We start from the raw sequence: 18215 nt of genomic DNA, 5'->3' as shown, positions 1-18215 counted from the left end.
AATGTCAAAGTAGCAGGTTTCTGGCAGTAGATTGGGAAAGGGCATTCATTGTAACCAGCTCAGAGTATTCACTGAGAGCCCAGTGGCTACGCCACACACTTCTTGACACTTAAGCCCTGTATACGTATGTATATTTTTATATCAGACCTAACAAGGCTATGGTGAGTGTGCGAGCACCTTACGTTATCCAGATAACATTTGGTACAGCATTTTAAACCCCGGTCCTCGCAGTGAGATATGATGGGTATGCAGGGCTCTCTATGTCCACCCGAAGAGATGAGTATTGAGAGGTCTTGGATATTTATCTTGGTGGTCCAGTTGCTGACTTTGCAGCCTAACTATGGAAAAAGTTCTTAATTTTACTGGATCTTAAATTGGTAGGGTGTGTACTATTGTGCTACCTTGCCTTGTCCCGGTGTCTTATTTCCACCCTCCTTCCCTTCACAGCCTACTTTGTGCGATCCGGTTTCAACCACACCCTTTCACACACTCACTATCTCACTGTCACTAGTACTATATGTACTACATCCTCTACTTCAGATGCCTCTGCCTTGGAAAAAACAACAACATTTTTCTGTAAAGCGCCCTGCTGCTTCTTGGAGCTAGGATTGTGCTGTATCAAAAATGCTTAAGTCATTCTTTTAAAATCCATGCTGAGATGTATCTCTAGATAAAAGTGCCTCTTTCTCTGGTGGTTTCACTGCCCCCTTTTAATATGGCACATCTTGTTGCAGATGCACATTAGCATGTTTGAAATAGACTGTCCAGTTTTCTGTGGAAATGCACTTGCAGAACTGGTGGTTGGTCCTTTACTTTTGAATTCTTCTCTTGTTTGTCACTATATTCTGTGAATGGGGGGCGAGAGGTAGGTTTGACAGGAGATTGATATGGAACCTTTTCTAGACGTGTGTTGTTAATTGTTCCACTTGCTTTAATTACATAATTTACATTATAAAACAACGGTCCCTTGTAACACAAATGTAATTGACGGTTGCCTTCTTTACCATGAGATAATTTGTTTAATGGAAACTTCTTGTTTACTGCATATATTTTTATCTTTGAGCTTTTGTCAATCGTCTTATTTTTTTATTTTTATCTTAGTGTGAATATTTCACAATTGCCTGATGTTGCGGAAGATGCACAAAGTCTTATTGCAACAAACTGCGGTAGGTATAAATAAACATATCTCAGTGTGTTAACGTTAAAGGAATAGAACAAAGAGCAGCAGAGCATACTTTTGAGCTACTTTTAACAATAAATAAGTGTTGATTTCTAAAACTTTGATGAAGCTCATAAAAAAGTATGTTTGCAGGCATTCCGTTCCCTGGTATTAAGGTAGCATGGCAAAAATATTTCACTTTTGTAGTTGATAGCATGATAATTGAAAATGTTAGTATTGCAACTATACCACACTCTTGCAGAATCCCAGAAGTTTTAACATGGAGGTTCAGTATCATAACAATGGGTTCCCCCATTACAGAACACACTAACATACATGTGTTACAGGAATTTTGGAGGGGTTTTAACCATTTGGCCTAGACCATACTGACTCCTTGAAGACTCCATTAAAGCCAGAGCTGAATCTCAACATTATCTAAGACTGCTACTCCTATGAGGTACTCTACCTGTGATGCCACCCCTTTTTAGCTTACTCCTGATTTGTGCTTCTTCCTTCACTTACATGATGTTGTGGTGATGAGGATGTAATGTTGCTACTCTGTGTAGCTGCTTGTAAATCTGCCTGACTTCAGCCAGTCGGTGTGGTCTGTCTGAATGTCTTCAGCTGTGCCTTATTTCCCAGTTCAGCTGTATGACATCAAGAAGATATGTCAGCTGAGGACTCTAGCTTGTGCTCTCTGAATCTACAAGAAATAATGTTTGCGTATTTTACTTCTGCACTGCCGGCTGGCCTATGTTTTGATTAACTGTACTAAGTTTGGCTTCTCTGGTGAGGTTGTGTTTTGTGTGGTGAACGTCTGTCTTTGAGGGAGATCTCAGCAGGCAGCTGAACTAAGCTTATGCACTGCATCGTCCTATCTGATGTCCTACACCAGGCAAAGCTTGTGCATGGAATACTCCAGTGCTTTTGGGATCAAGAACCCTCTGTAGAGGTATGTAGCACCAGTAACATCACTTAAGTATGTGAGGACACTTGTGTAGTGCAATTAAGCAGGATGGTTGGGGAGACTTAAAGCATTTGCAGTGATGTAACTTGCATACATTTCTGTTTTTGTTGTCTTATCGATTGCTTTGCATTGTACTATAATGCCAATAGACCACAGGGTGTGCAGTAACAGTGAAGGACATTGGTGTTCTTTGGTTATTAGTATCTGACAGCCCTCTTGTGCTGTACTATGCAAAGTATAAACTCCGTTTTAGGTCGAGCCTGGGCACTGCATGCGCTGCTCTGCGAGGCATGCTGTATTCAGGTAGGGACTTTAAGTTCCGCCCATATTTTTCATGGGCTTCTGTCATTGTCTACTGTTAACTGTGGCTGTTCATTGGTCAATAGGCTTAGTAGTCCCTCCTTAGTACTGCCTTGTCTCATTTTGTAATCTCCCATGGCGACACCCCCTGTTATGTGTACTGTTACTCGGTAGGCTTTAATTATAGCCTTCGAGTACTATTTTCTCAAGTAGCACTATTTTCTCAAATAGCTTTGTCTTGCCTGCTTTTGCAGGAAGACACGCCCTCTCCTAACATTTTATTAAAACATTTTTACAGCACGGGTGCTGGCATATGCAATGCAATAGATCAGACATTTGAGAGAAGTTCAGCTATTGGCATTGTAAATGACAATGCCTTTCATTTATCTGTTTTAAAAACAACACATAAATAAAAGGCATTGCCATTTACAATGCCAGTAGCTCAAACTCTCCTAAATTCAAGACCTATTGCATTACAAATGCTTGTTGATTGCTTTTACTAGTGACAAGTCAATCTATGCTAAAGTGGAAAATGTAGTTAAATCATTGTAAAGATTTTTTTTTGATGGGCATTGATTGGGTGGACTTTCTGCCCGGAGTAATAAGTTATTGCTCTTCTGTTATTTGGAGGTGAACGAGCAATAATATTTTCAATTGTTTACTGCTATGTAAAGGGGAGAAGATGAGGAAGAAGAATGGATTTCAGTTAAATGGTTCACGTGTAGCAGTTTGGGAGGGTGTATCTTAGGCTCACATTGGAAGATACTGAGGGTCAAAGGCAAGGCTGTTCAGATGTCCTCCGTTAGGTCTTAGATTGCAGAAAAAGTGGCCAATCTGTGGATAAATTGGTGAGAAGTTGAACGTTCTTGTAGCGTTGAAGTGATGCCAGTGTGTTTAGCGAAAGAGCAGCTCTCTGACTGATGTTGTTCTTGTTGAGTTTGATGACAAACTATCTAGTGCTCCGGTTCATGTGGGAACGGACCTGTTCAGGTGCAGAGAAGGTGGCTGTTAATGGATGTATTCTGTTGTTTAGGAAGTATATTTTGGGGGAATTGTTTTAGTTCATAATTGACAGCACATCTGGGGACTATTTGTTTGGATAGTCAAATGAATTTTATATGGGCTGTCTGTTGTGGGGCTGGGTATCCATATCATGTGTATTCCTTTGTGTTTGCTTGTTAGGGAAGCATGTGTGGTACATCTTACATATGTATTGTGTGGAATACCCTGATGTCCTTGCCTTGAGATGAGTGTGGCCTTCGGTCAAATGGGAGTCAATTGGTGGAGCTTGTCAAAGGAGGACTAACTAGTAGTTCCCATGTTTTCTTTCTGTGCCTATCGAGCACTCTAATTTTCGTAATTCAGACTCCATCATTCCAAGACATGGGTAGTATTATAAGGCCTGGACAGTGAAACAGATTGTCCACTGATGTTTGGCTCACAATGCATTGGACTACTTTCCGGAGAGGTTAGCCTGTTTTAGGAGCAGTATACTCATCAGGTTACCGATCTAGAAAAGTTGTACACGATTAAGATCAATTGGAAAAGAATAGCAACATTTCTACTTATTTATGACAGGAAAGATCATGGCCGCAGAATAAGAAAAGGTGGCTTGCTCCCAGCAGAACAAAGCGCAAATAGTTTTCTTGAAAGCTTGGCCCAGATGCGGGCTGAAACTCTCTGAAATACATGAGACTAGTCTTATAAGTTTTAAAGAGAGGCACCAGTGTGCGTTGATGATTCTGCAGATGAGGACGGTCCCTGTTGATCTGTTTGGTCTAGGATCGCTTTCTTAATGAAATTTTGTTTGAGGAACTGGCTTATCCCATTTTTCACTAGGTTTTATTTTGAGTATGCCCTATAGAGTAACTAGATCACTATTTATTTGCATCTTTTCTGACCTGTTCATAGTTGATTTGTTATGTCCCAATAGAGTATTTCTGCATGTTTAATGACTAGAAGTAATAGCTTTGAAAGGCACACCTTAATTGCCTACCAGTCATTTCATGCATGGCCCTACCAATTGAATCCAACACTGGATTTTTGCAACTGTTCTTTTAATCCCAGTTCATTTTTTTATGCTACTTTTCCAGACCTCTTAAGCTTTGCAGACCATAGATTGTCACCTATCCGAGCTCGAACCATGAAGGATTTTGAAAATGTAAGTTGCAAATGTATTTCTATTGAATGCATTTTATTCTGATACGCAGCGTTGGGTTTAATTAACTACTTTGTTAATTCTCTGGCACTAACGGGTAAAAAAAGCCACATTGTAACTGTAGCACATTTTTTTTAAATAACTAGCTTTGTTTTGTGGCTAGAGACCCATATCCACGTTAGCAGAAGATGTATATATTGTTGGCCAGAACAGAAAAAGTTGACATTGTTTAAAAAGTATTTGCTCCATGTTGTCAGATCACAAAAAAGTTTAAATAAGTGCCTCAAAGACATATATTGTGATAATGGATGCTCATTCTTAAATCAGAGACACTTTTATGAAATACCAAGTCCTGTCCTTTGGATTTAGATGTAGTTTTGATTGTCTGAGGATATTCATAAAAGTAAAACTAATCCAGTGCATTTTATCGGAGATACCCAGAAATGTATTTGTATCAATCAAATGATGTACCGAATCCGATACGTGCATAGCACTTCCCATTGTTGTATTCTATTGAAACCTGGTTGAAAGCTCATAATAGGAAATGCTTTTGGGGTATTCTAGAGCTAATACCTGCCATGATGCAAATATTATGGAAGAGTATGAGAATGAAACATTGTTACACTAAACCTGTTACCCAAGAGGGCATCTTCCTCAGGGTAAAACCAATTGACTGCATAAACCCTAATTAGATTTTGTGATTACAGCTAAACTAAATTTTTAACTAAGATTCACACTAGATTGCTTACTACTTGCAACAATCTCATGAAAAGGTCACAGTGTGAGAGCTATTTTGTACAAAACTCTTAACAACTTTGTTATGCATTGCCCAGATTAGACATAGTTTGAAAACTGTTTGGCACAAAGAATATAATCGTGATAGGAATGTGATCAGTCTGGGATTCAGACATATTGCTTTCTGACACATTTAAACAATATGAAAGTCTATTGTTTTGTTTAAAAAAAAAAGAGATATGGGAAAATGTAGTAGACTTTAGATTACACTTCACTAGAAACACAAGTTTATACTGAGTAGATATAAAAAATAGCATATGAGATTGTGTTAAAGATGAATACATTTTAGTTTAGTAGATTAAAATTATTTCAAGAAAACATTGCAGATAGTAAAACATTAAAAAGTTAAAATCTGTTAAAAGTAATTTGGCATTTTTAGACCCATCGTGTTACAGAAAGTAAAAAGAATGTTGATCTCTCAATTATCTTCAATTTTTCAATATTATTATGATATATTAGGGTCCACTGAAACTATGCAATTCTGAGGCGATTTTCGACAAATGATGTATTTGCCACAACTAAATCTGCATAATCTTCAGATTTAACCCCAAAAAATGTTTCTAGCTCAAACAAATCAAAAGTTACATAAAATATGGCGACTCGGGTTCCTGCACACTGCAATGCTTTTCGCAGAGTTTGACTGGTCACCTTTAAGTCGCTTATTGATGTATTTGGATGTTAAATTGTTACTAATAAGGTGAACACTATTTCCAGACAGTATTACCAGGAGTAAAAATGACAAAATAAGGAAGTAATACTATCACAGAATGTGCCACATTTTTCTGCATAATTTGGCTTTTCTTGCCCCATAACCTTTCAACCCTGCTGCATAATAATTGGATCCCTGTCTACTGCATAATTCCAGTGGCCCTGAATACATACAGTAATATATTTACCAAATTATTTAATTACATTAAAATCAATATTTAAAACCTGTAAAAAATTTTATTTTCTTTTTAGATCCAGGCAAACTTATTTTCATTCTCTTTCCATATTTAAAATTATATGCTAACATGCTTAGGTCCAGACCAGGTAAAAAATAAATAATTGCTTCCTTAGACTTATGTATATTCTGTTGCAAGTCATTAGTCTTTCTAGAGATTCCAGTTCTCCGGGCTGATCACTTCACCAGATCACTTATTTTCTGTTGAATGCTATTTTATACATTTCTACATTACTCTTTTCGGTCAACTGGCAAACATTATAACAATCACTCAATGATGTTTGTGGCTGCCACAATAAAGAGAGTGAGGCTGCCACAATAGAGAGAGAGAGAGGGGTTTGTTGGCACATTGAAAGCTGATCTAGAAAAAGCAGACGAGGCATAAATGCACTGTTGTGCAGGCGAACCTTGAAGCACCGACTAATATCAGAGGTCAGCTCAAAACCATGTAAATTAATAAGGCTGAAGAGTGAACCGCGCAAACACTACAGTTTTGAAGAATGGGAAAGTTAATATAACTTAGCCTAACAAAGAAAAGTGGGTCTGTTAAAGAATTTTAAAGCCACACTTTAAGCCAAGGACAGGAACAGAACATGGAGGATGGGGAGGCATACTTGGCAGCCTTACCATTTCCTCTCTTAAGAAACGACGAGGCAGAGGAGCTGGGGGGTGCCAACAGAAGAAGACAAGATTAGACTAGCTATCATCAAAAGCCTAAAAGATAACAAGGCGCCAGGTCCAGATGTCTTTACTACAGACTTTTACAAGATGTATATTACTAAGCTCACACCCCATCTGAGTATGTTGTTTCTCTATTTTAGGGACACAGACAGGGTCACCCCCCCCATCAAAGAAGCCACTATACTGGGTATAAGTAAGGGGGGGTATAGGTAATATTGACTATGTGGCATACAAGATAATAACACTCCTCAATTTGGACTTCAAAATGTATAGGAAGGTTCTTGTGATTGATGCATTTGGCGCTACTACTTCCAAATCTGATAGATAATGACCAGTCTGGTTTTGACCAGGGAAGGGAGACCTTTGGCAATATATGTAGAGCAGCCCTTGGTTGAAAAGGCAAAGAAAAAAAAGAAACTGAAAGCCAGGTTAGTGACTCTAGACGCAGAAAAACCTTTCAACAGGGTGGACTGGATGTACATGAAGGTAGTGATGATGAGATTCGGATTGGGAGATCAGTTTGTTCTGATAGTGATATCAAGCTACCAAGCATTCAAGATCTAGGTATTGATAGATCGAGGTATGAACCACTAGACCTACCTCGAAGCATGAGGCACTGATGCCTAATGTCACCTCTGTTATCTGAGGCTTTTAATATATTCGTTTGATAACTATGAATTTCTAAAGGGGCCCTGTGCAATCTTCTCCAGCATATGTCCATTGTATTAGACTTACAGCCATTTGCATTAATGTTGTAAACACAATGTTTCAAATGTTATATTTTAGTGTGAGAATACAGTTTTGTCTTTCAGCCTTCATTACGACAGCCACTGATTAATGTTGCGCTTTCCTTTATAAACAGCAAATCACTGATTTAAAGAAAGAAAACTTTAACTTGAAGCTTCGAATATATTTTCTAGAAGAACAAGTTAAGGAAAAATTTGATGGTGCCAATGAGAATATCTACAGAACTGTAAGTGTAAGAAGTAGAAAAGCTCATAAACATTTGATACAGTAGTATTACACTGCATGTGTTGTTTCAGCGAGGCCCTTTACTGCATTGTCTCTAGCTGTAATAGTCTTATAATACTGGAAGTATCACACGTTCTTAGCTTTAAGGTGTCGGCTGCAGTAAGTGTTGATCCTTACAAATTCAAATTCACAGAATACTGATGGACTTGCTGGTAGTTGGTGCACTTCGACTGGGGTTTCACTGCTTTTTTTCCTTTTCAACAAACTTTTTTTCGGTCGATAAGATCATAAAAAGTGACCAAGAAACAGTGATACATAAGATACATAGAGAATGGGGAATACATAAAAATAAAATGAGAACAAGCTCAGTTAAAATTTCCATTAAATCTAACAAAGCGAAGAAAGATCAACATTAATATAACACTGCTAGGCAGCATTTACCCCAGATCAGGTAGTATCTTTATATTTAGGTAAAAAAATGATCAAACATAAATTAAATGGTTAAAAAACTGTAGTAGATAAACATTGACAGGAAGGAGACTAAGGAAAAGTTTGAGCTTGCAAAACTGGTGTTAGCGATGACCTCCGATTGTGCCACGTAGAGTTCAGGAAGCAGGAAACTGCAAAATCTATGTGTGGATGGGAGTCTGTTCGCAATAATCTGTATGCCTCCACATACTGCCTACACCCCAGGTTCCTGCAGAGTGGAATTAACCAGCATCTTCTGGCTGTTCCCGGGACAGAAAAAGAGAGCGTGGATGTCAGCCTCGTCGGGGCAGTTACATGCAGGGCACCCCCGGTGACAGGCTCTTAACCATTTGTTAGTAAAGGCACAGAGAGGGAGAATCCCTGTTCTAAACTGAAAATAAAATTTCCTTGCCAAAAAAGGTTGATTGGCATCCAGAAAGTGCTCCAAGTGGTAATCATCTTTGATATGTAAAAAGTTGACTATTGTATTTCCTGATAAGGTATTCCCCTGTATGTCGTCTAGTTTAAGCGATCTATAGGCTCTGACTAGTGAAGGACCTGATATGGCCTGGGATGCTACTTCCGGGTTGCTCCATAGATTTGGCATTCCTAACTTGTAACATGTATCCCTGATGTATGAAAACCAAGGCAGGTTACCTGAGCCTGGATAGGCCAGAATCTCCTTAAGTTCTATCCGGTATCCTGCAAGTTCCGGGGTCACCCACAATCTGCGCCAAAATGTTAATGGGCGAAGACCTCACTCCTCCGCTATGGGTCTAAGGCCAAGATCCATGCGTAAAGGGATGAGTTGAGTGCTAGGTGGAAGACCCAGCAGCTGTCTCATAAAACTATTCTCAGTTTTGATCAAGCCACCGGGTGGACAATGTCCCCAAAGCTCAGCCCCGTACGCTACAGCGCTCCTTTTTTTTTAAACACATTTTATTTGTTTCTTTTTCCCTGTAACAATTAACATCCATTAATAAATAGACATGTATCTTAGGTACAGCAATTCCGCAAAACAGTTTGTTTGAGAAAGGCTGCTGTGGTTACAATGGCAAAAACAACAGTTGATGGACAGAATGCAGAACAATGTCATACATTCACCCCAGTACAGAGATCTGGGCCTAAATCCATCGTTTTTTTGCTCACCATGCCATTCCAGTTTGAACCCAGCCATATGCAAATCAGTCTTGACCATGTGCCTCATGGGAACAGTCCAGCCCGAACAGTTCGGGCTGGTCTGTTCCCATGAGGCACAGGGTAAAGCTGATTTGCATATGGCCAGGTCTAAACTGGGGTGGCATGGTGAGCAAAAGAATGATAGATTTAACCTAGATCTCTTGACTGGGGGTGAATGTTTTGATTTGTTCTGCATTCCGTCCATCAATTGTGTGTCTTGTGGTTACAATGGCAGCACCGTATATGTTCAACAGCATTACATTTATTTTTGGTCAATGTTCAGTAAACTGTATTGTTCAGATGCAGCTTTAAGTGGGACAATTCTTGCTGCACTGCAGAACAGCTGCAGTCCAAGGAAGAGGATACATGTAATGGGGTAATTTAAACTAACCCGCCCGCCTACCCTTCCCCAACGTCGCTTGGCCCGACCCCATCTCAACCTTCATCCAGAGTGCTCCGCCAGATACGCCCAACCTTTATTCACAACTGTCAATATGCATACTGCGTATTATTAAGTTAGCAAGACACATGGGAAATTGCATTGCAGGCTAGGAAGGGCCTGGGTAGTGTGAGTTAATATCAATCCTGCGCTACAGGGACTGGTGGTGGTGCCAGGGCCTTGAAAGCTTCTAATATTGTATCCCAGTCCAGAGAGATTACCTTTTTGCGCAATCCACGGGCCTCCTCCTGCCGGATTGCAGTGCTTTCCGTGCTGCCCCATCTCACCACCTCTCCATGCCAACCATAAAGTGTCGGGGGTGTAACAGACTTCCAACGCATTGTGATAGAGCGTTTGGCCATTAGTAGTGCTAGGTCTACAAAGCGAAGCTGTACTTTCTGCGCCTTAGGGCGTCAGGACAATCCCAACAGACTAACAGCAACCGTGCTCGGTATAGGAATCCCCGTCGCAGAAATTATCTTTGGGACCACTTCCGGCCAGTAAGAGCTGATCACGGGGCACAGCCACAGCATGTGGAGCAGGTCGGCTTCCTCTAAGTTACATCTGGGGTAATGCTGTTGTGTGGCTGGGAACATACGCTGTAGGCGGTGCGGGGTGAGATATGCCCTGTGCAGGACCATATACTGAATACATTTAAATTTGGCGTTACATGGGATTTATTTGGGGTATTCTAAAATCGTGCACCATTCCTTATCTGTCAATTCTGTACCAAGGTCTGTGGACCATCTATTGCGCAGATCCGTCAAGGGGATTCTAGTGTGTGTAGTGATGCCTTTGTACAACCATTTAGTGAGATGGCGGCCTTCTCCCATCAGGTAGATCATATGGACCAGTTTGTGTCGCGCGGGTGCCTCCCTGCGTGGGGCCCAGTGTTTCCTCACATATTATAGGACTGCAGCGTGCATGAGATATAGTGCATCCGTGACGTCTGGTGAAATTACCATGGTCCATGAGGGTGCCCTCATCGAATAAAGCACCCTTTGTGGTGACGCTGCCCTCAGTCCAAGCAAGGAGTCTCCGTTTGGTGAGTAAGCCAGTGGGGGTGGGGATGCCCAAGAGCAGCGTGTTGTCAGAGTATGGAGGGTAGCTACGCATTTAGTGGGTACATTTTTTCCAGTACACAAGTGCAGTGCGAAGGAGTGTTGGGGAACCGGTAGGTATCCGAGCCTTTGGCAGTAATAGTGTATGGAGCCCCCCTCGGTCAACAGCAGCGGGTGTATAATCTATTTCGTGCAGGTTACGCCCTGCCAACCAATACGAGAGACTGTAGTTGACTCGCGTAGCAATAGACGCGGAAGTCCGGGGCAACCAGTCCACCCTTATCTGTGTCTAGTTGCAATTTAGACAGGCCCACCCTTTGGCCGCCATTGCCCCAAATCAGGTCGGACAATATCGAGTTCAATGAGTTCAGTAGTGGTGTTGGGATCACCACCGGTAAATTAGTAAAGAAGTATAGAAGACGAGGTAGGACCACCATTTTGGAGATCGCTACGCGGCCCATCACAGAGACAGCCAGTGAACACCAGAATGTGACCTGCGACCGGAGTGTTCTGATAGCCTTAACTAGATTACCCTCTATAAGGTTCGGCTCAGTTCTGTACACTTGTATGCCCAGATATTTGAACGTGTGTGTGGCGACCGCTAGGGAGTGTGGCCCAAACTCAATCGCCTCTGGGCGCTCCCCAGTTTGAAAAAAAAGGCTTATGACTTATTCTCATTTATGGTGAGACCTGAAAGTTGTGCAAAGGTAGTGAAGATGTCTTGCATCGGTGTGAGATCTGTGGTCAGATCGTTGGCGTATAGTATTATATCGTCTGCATAGGCAGAGAGCACATTTGTGGCATGTCCCAGGTGAATACCTGTCTGCGCTGCCGATAGCCGTAACTTAAGAGCCAGGGGTTCCAGGGCTAGCATGAATAGTATCGGAGACAGGAGGCAGGCCTGGCGGGTGCCTTTGCCAATCGGATATTCCTTTGAAATATGGCTCCCAGTGCGATCCCTCGCGGAGGGGGCTGAATACAGCAATTGTACCCACTTCAGATAGACTGGAGGTATTCCAAATCTCCAGAGTATCTGAAACACATAGTCCCACCTAAGCATGTTGAATGCCTGCTTCAAGTCTAGAGTGATACACCCTCCGTTACGGCTTTCTGGGGGGGTTGATGTCATGATGTTATATAGCCTCCTAATGTTGAGTTATGTGCTACGCGCTGGTATAAAACCGCTTTTGTCCGGGTGAATTAACTACTGCAGATAGGGGAGTAAGCGACGGGAGAGGACTTTACTAAGTATTTTATATTCAGTCATGAGTAGGGACAAGGGCCTGTAGCCGGAGAGATCCGTAGCCGAGCTGCCTGGCTTGGGAAGGGATGCCCCCAAGGCCTGCGTAGTGGTGGGAGGCAGTGTTCTTGTGTCCATCACGAAGTTGTACAGGCGCTCTAACTGCGGTACAAGTGAGTCTGAGAAGGTAGCAAATAATTCGTCCGGAAGACCATCAAGGCCAGGGGCCTTGTTCCGAGGAAGGTCTCGGATGGCCTCCTTAGTTTCCGCCCAGGTGATGGGACCGGAGAGGACATCTTGTGCCGCTTTGTGTAATTGAGGGAACGGTACCAAGTTAGGAGAGCCTCGAGGGCATCTTACGCCAGTGGTGGAGGCGACTGGTAGAGCACCTGATAATACTCGCAGAAGGCCTCATTTATTCCATGCTTCGTGCCCACGTGTCCCCGCCCATCGTGATTATCGAGGTGTGCGTGGGGTCATCCCTCAGTATGCGCGCCAGGAGCGGGCCAGCTCTATCAGCTTCTGCGTGTTCGTGTGTGTGTACGCGGTGTAGTCAATGTGTCTTAGTGTTTCTAGCAGTTCTGCATGTTTTATTCGGGTTTCCTGTAAGAGTGGTCCTTTAGTGGAGTCACCCGCTGCTTCCTGTTCAAGTTTATTCATGGAATTTTCAATATCCCTGAGGTTGTTGTGTATTTCCTGCCGAGCCCCTGCTGTGGTGCTGATGGCTATTCCCCTGACTACCGTCTTAAATGCATCCCATTCCACCTGGGGCGTGGAGGCAGTGCCTGTGTTTTCTGCAAAGTAACGGTTGATGCCTGTAGACAAGGCTCCTGGAAGACCGGGTCCTCAAGCATTCGGGGCCACAGCTTCCAGGTGGGGATTGGGGTGGGAATTCTGCCCCAAGCTAGGGTGATCTTCAATGGGTTGTGGTCTGAGAGCGTTTTACCAAGATAGGTAGCGTGCGTGATCTGGGCGGTGATGTGATTTGAACAGAAAATCCTGTTTATTCTAGTGTGAAGTTGATGTGGATGAGAGAAAAACTAATATTCTCTGCTAGTGGAGTACTTCAAGCGTCAGACATCCCCCAACCCTCTGCCCATCTACATAGTGCTTCGGCCTGTCTTATAGAGCCAGCTCCGCCGAGAGGGGGGTGCAACCTATCAACGGTAATATCCATCACAGTATTATAATATCCATGGATATGGTGCCCAGGATGCCAAGACAGGGTTAAGGCTTAGGAGGAATTTATCCTGCTCAAAGTTAGGGGCGTATATGCTGCACAGGACTATTGGTGTGCCATCTAATGTGCCTCTCACCAGGATGTATCTACCCAAAGGATCTGCTCGTTGTTCCAGTGCTGTGAAAGAGACCCCACTTCTAACCCATATTGATGCACCCCTGGCAAAAGCAGAATATGATGTGGAGAATACCTGACCCCTCCATTTCTTACGCAATTTAACTGCCTCAGCTGCAGTCAGGTGGGACTCCTGTAAGCAAACTATGTGTGCACGTCGCCTGTTTAATTGCGCATAGATTCTATGTCTGTTATGGATAGATCCCAGTCCCCGTACATTCCAGGACCGCATTTAGTAGCGATCAATACGAGAATGGAGAATCGGGGAGTCCTGTGCGCTGCAAGTGTAAAAAAACTAACATATGTAAGACATCCCAACTAACATTCGTGCAGCCCTGTTGCTGACAATGAACTATCCCAGGAAGCCATCAGCGGTTTGAGGCGTGATAGAACTGAGTAGTGTTATACTAGTCTCGAATCAGAATGGACTGATATGTCCTCCAAGGAGTCCGAAGGTATTGGATGGGTTTCTTCTCAGAACCTGCTGGCCGTCACCAGTGCCTCCGTCCTATCCCGCAGCGCCTGCTCCTGCGTGGGATTCCAGGTCTGTGATGTGTGACCTTGCTTGAGGCCCCTCGACTTTCGAACCCGCTTTGGCCTCGGAGAGGCAGCGACAGCCTGCGATGAGAGACCAGACCCCTCTTTCCCCCTCTTCCTCCCGCTTCCCGGGGGAAACATAATTTCAAGCCACTCTTCCACTTATTCTGGTGCATCAAAAAACTGTGTCTTTTGGTCGTGGATTATCTTTAACCTAGCCGGGAACAGCAGAGCATATTTAACGTTCAGCGCCCTGAGTTTTTTCTTTGCATCTTGCTAGAGGCAGCGTTTGCGTTGTACCAAGGCAGTGTAATCTGGGTATAGGGACACCCGCTGGTTCTTGTATTGTATTTGGGACAGCTCTCTCGCCCTCTGCAACAGAGTGTCTCTATCCCTGAAATTCAAGATTTTTACAATCAAAGGACGGGGTTGGGCCCCAGCCGTCGGCCTGCCGGGCGGGAGTCTATGCGCCCTTTCTACGCAGAAGAAGTCGGAGAGACCCTCTGGAGCCACATGATCTCTGAACCATCGTTCCATTAATTTGGTGGCATCCGATCCCTCACAGCGTTCCGGCAGGCCTATTACGCGGATGTTATTGTGTCGGGCCCTCCCTTCTGCGTCATCCACCCTCTCGTGCAGTCCAGTGACTTGTTTTTGTAGTTGCGCAAGTTGTGCCCCATGTTCCTTGTGTTGTGGCAGCATCTCCAACAGTACAAGTTTATTGTCCTTGACAGCACTGGCAAGTTTATCATGGTCGGCGTTCAGGAGAGTGAACCCAGTTGTCAGGGAGCCGATTTGTTGTTCAATGGCCTTCCTAAAGTCTCGCACTTCCTGCAAAATAAGATCCAGTTTGTCTGGAGGGGCCTCCAAGTCAGTAGGTGGGATACTGTTTGCCATTTGTAGGGTGGGTTCTCTGTCCCCTGTCAACTGGGTGTCAGTGGTAGTGTCATCCGGCACCTTGCCCCTGGGGTGCCCCATCTCAGAGAAATCGGAGGGTTTCGGTGGTGTGCTCGGGAACGATCCGCTGGCCCCAGTCGTGGGGTTGGTAACGCTGTGTGTGATTAGAGGCAAGGTCCCTCCTGTATCAGCAGAGTGGTGCACGGGGCCGGCGAGGGTCCAGCCGCTGTGCGGCTTCGAGTGGTACGAGTGTGCCCACAACACCTTCCGCAGCGGGTCCAATTCAGGCTTGTGTCGGGCAGTAGGGTTCGAGCCGGGCCAGTGTCATGCTGTTGGCGCCGCAGGGGGGGGGGGAGGATAATTAGACAGGGGATCACACAATCACTAGCTGCGTTCCCCGAGAGGAGCAACTCACCCCCACGACAGCACCCCAGGGTCGAAACTCCGAGTCGTCACACCCCTTACTCGCTGGCCATACCTGTAGTGAGGTCAGTTGCGGCTGGAGCAGGACCCCCAGGTCTGGGAGGGGCAGCCGTGGTTGATCCGCAAGAGTAGCACATCGTGCTCAGTGCCAAGCAAGTAGATGTACAGGAATAGGCCTGTGTGGAAGTGAGGAAGTCCCCAGCAGCAGTGTAGCGGTCCTCAGTCAGAGCTCAGCAAGTGGCCACAATCTTCGAGCAAACTATGCAAATACGCACTCCATAATTGGCACCGTGGTGTAGCCCCTCCGGTCCCCACAGTCCTGGGACGGCGGCGTTACAGGGTGGCCAACTGGCAGACCCCACCCTCGTTAACCCCAGCTACGGGGCAGCCCACAGTGGCACGACACATTCCCAGCCTTGGGGGCACTAGCAGTAATAGGGGCACCACGCAGGGCAAACAGCGGCAGTCGCAGGGTCCGATGGGCGTTATTTCTCCATGCAGGTCCAGCTGCCCTCCAACTCTGGTGCCACCCCCAGGCGCGACCACCTTGGTAAGCCGCAGGTCCGGGTCCGTAGATGGCGGGCGAAGTCCCCGGGGTCGCCCCAGTGATGTGGCAAGGGGGGGGGGGGGGGAGGCTTCAGAGATGGCCCCCAGCCGCACCCTGCAGGGCACAAGCTCGGCCAGCGTCGCCGAACAGATCGACTCCCCTCGCAGTCAGCAGCGCCCCCCCACCCGGGTGAGAGGGGTCATAGAGAGCACAGCTCCCCGCAGCTCTGGCAAACGGCGTTGTATCCTCCACGGGCTCAGTGGGCCCACAGTAGCTCTTCTGCACCAGCTCTGCCAAGCCCCATCGGTGCCGGCTCCAGCGCTCTGCAGGGTAGGAGGCTGCGCTCATCCAGTGTGCAGGGCGGCCCACGCGGCGCTCTGCCAGCCCCAGGGGTGAGTCGGCCAGGCGGGCCAGAGTAGTGAACAATGGAGGCCTCGGGCAGCAGCCGGTCGCGGGTCCACTCACTGCAGGGTCTGTGCCGTCCAGGCACCCTCGTACAGCCGCAGGGGCTGGGCAGAGATGGGTCGCGTCCCAAAGTCCAGCCCCCGGCCTCAGCGCTCCCGGTGGTCCCAGCGTCGCCTCCGCAGCACCTCTAAGGCAGGCCATGGCTTTTGCGGCCTCCACGCAGCTCCCGGGTCTCATCGCCTGTCGGGCAGATCAGCTGGGCCCCAGCGCAGATTTCGCAACAAATTGCCCCTCTGGCACGCAGCAGGGCTCTTAGTAAGGGATTTTAGACCGATGGTGGCCGAATCGTCAGGATTACAGCAGGATGTCGCAGGTCCGGGCGCGGAGCTCGCTCACCGTGTGTCTGCCATGCTCTGCAGTTGGCCACGCCCCACGTTACAGCGCTCCTTATTTGCACTTTGTAAATCTCGGCCACCGTGGCGGCCGGTTTACAAGAGGAGCACCTTTAGGTTTTTAATACTCCCCCCTACAGTCTGGGCAAGTTTGAGGCTAGCTTCAGCTATTTGAGGGCCCCCAGTAAAACTTTTTCAGACAGTGTGACACCAAGGTAATTAAAGACTGTCCCCCTCTCTAGTAAGGTACCATCTAGACAGGGATTGGGACGGGAGGATTTGGCTGGGTTAAAAACCATGAATTTGGTTTTTAGCGTGTTAATCTCCAGCCCTCTGGTGGTACAGAAAGTTGCAAAACTGTTGGGAACCCTTTAGATGCCCATAGGTGACTTTGATAGAAGCAAGGTGTCATCCGCAAACATCATTGCTGGCACCTTGATTTGCGCCAACTTGGGGGCATCGTTGTCCACTACCTCGTTTAAATGGATAACTAGGGCATCAATGAAGAGGCAAAAGAGGGTTGAGGCAAGCACGTTCCCCTGCCTTACCCCTTTGTTACCTTGAAAACGAGGGGTTAGTTCCCCGAATTTCCTGTACCTCACTTGGGCATAATTGCCCACTTGTAATCTCATGATCATTGTCAAGAGATAAGAAGGGATTCCCAGGTGTTTAAGAGCATCCCATAGTTAATCTCTGGGAACCAAGTCAAAGGCTGTTTTCAGGTCAACAAATATCAAGTAGAGGCTGCCACCCTCCATTAATACCTGGAGCCTTAGTATTTGGTCTATAGTTGAGATGTTTTTCCTGAAACCTGCCTGGTAGGGACTCAAAATTTCATACTCCACCATCCACGCCTGGAGGCGGTCGAGGGAAATCCTAGCAAACAGTTTCTGGGTGACATCGATTAGACTGATCGGTCTATAGTTGGTCGGTAAGAGAGGTGATCCCTTTTTGAAAACGGAATAGATTTCAGCCCCCAGCCAGGCTTCCGGGATCGCCATACCTTGCAGGATGGCATTGAAGACAGCCCAGAGGTAGAGTCCCCAAATTTCTGGTTCGGCCCTAAATAGATCTCCAGGGATCTTATCTAGGCCCGGAGCTTTACCAAAAGGAAGCTTCCTGATGGCTTTGAGGACCACGACTATGGAGATCTCGTAACCCTCTTCTGAGCATGTTCCAGGGGTTGCTGAGGGGCTGCTAGCATCTATATTATTGCCTTCATCCATGGAGTAAAGGACTTGGAAGTGAGACTTCCACATGGCAGCGGCAATATTTGGTTCTATACCCGAGTGGCCTAG

The 18215-nt window shown here is 45.5% G+C and overlaps 1 protein-coding gene across 1 annotated transcript in view; it reads left to right on the top strand.

Annotated features, from left to right (window-relative positions):
* The window catches only part of CDK5RAP2 (CDK5 regulatory subunit associated protein 2), a 723544-nt gene that overhangs the window by 40663 nt on the left and 664666 nt on the right, over positions 1 to 18215 (top strand). Inside the window, exons 2-4 of the mRNA XM_085609970.1 lie at positions 1102 to 1166; positions 4520 to 4587; positions 7866 to 7976. Coding sequence (XP_085466096.1) covers positions 1102 to 1166; positions 4520 to 4587; positions 7866 to 7976 — 244 coding nt within the window. The remainder of the gene's footprint in view (positions 1 to 1101; positions 1167 to 4519; positions 4588 to 7865; positions 7977 to 18215) is intronic.

This window comes from Triturus cristatus, chromosome 1_2 (assembly GCF_964204655.1).
Source record: "Triturus cristatus chromosome 1_2, aTriCri1.1, whole genome shotgun sequence".
Classification (NCBI taxonomy): domain Eukaryota; kingdom Metazoa; phylum Chordata; class Amphibia; order Caudata; family Salamandridae; genus Triturus; species Triturus cristatus.
Note: the sequence above shows the minus strand (reverse complement) of the source record. Positions and strands in the feature narration are given on the sequence as shown.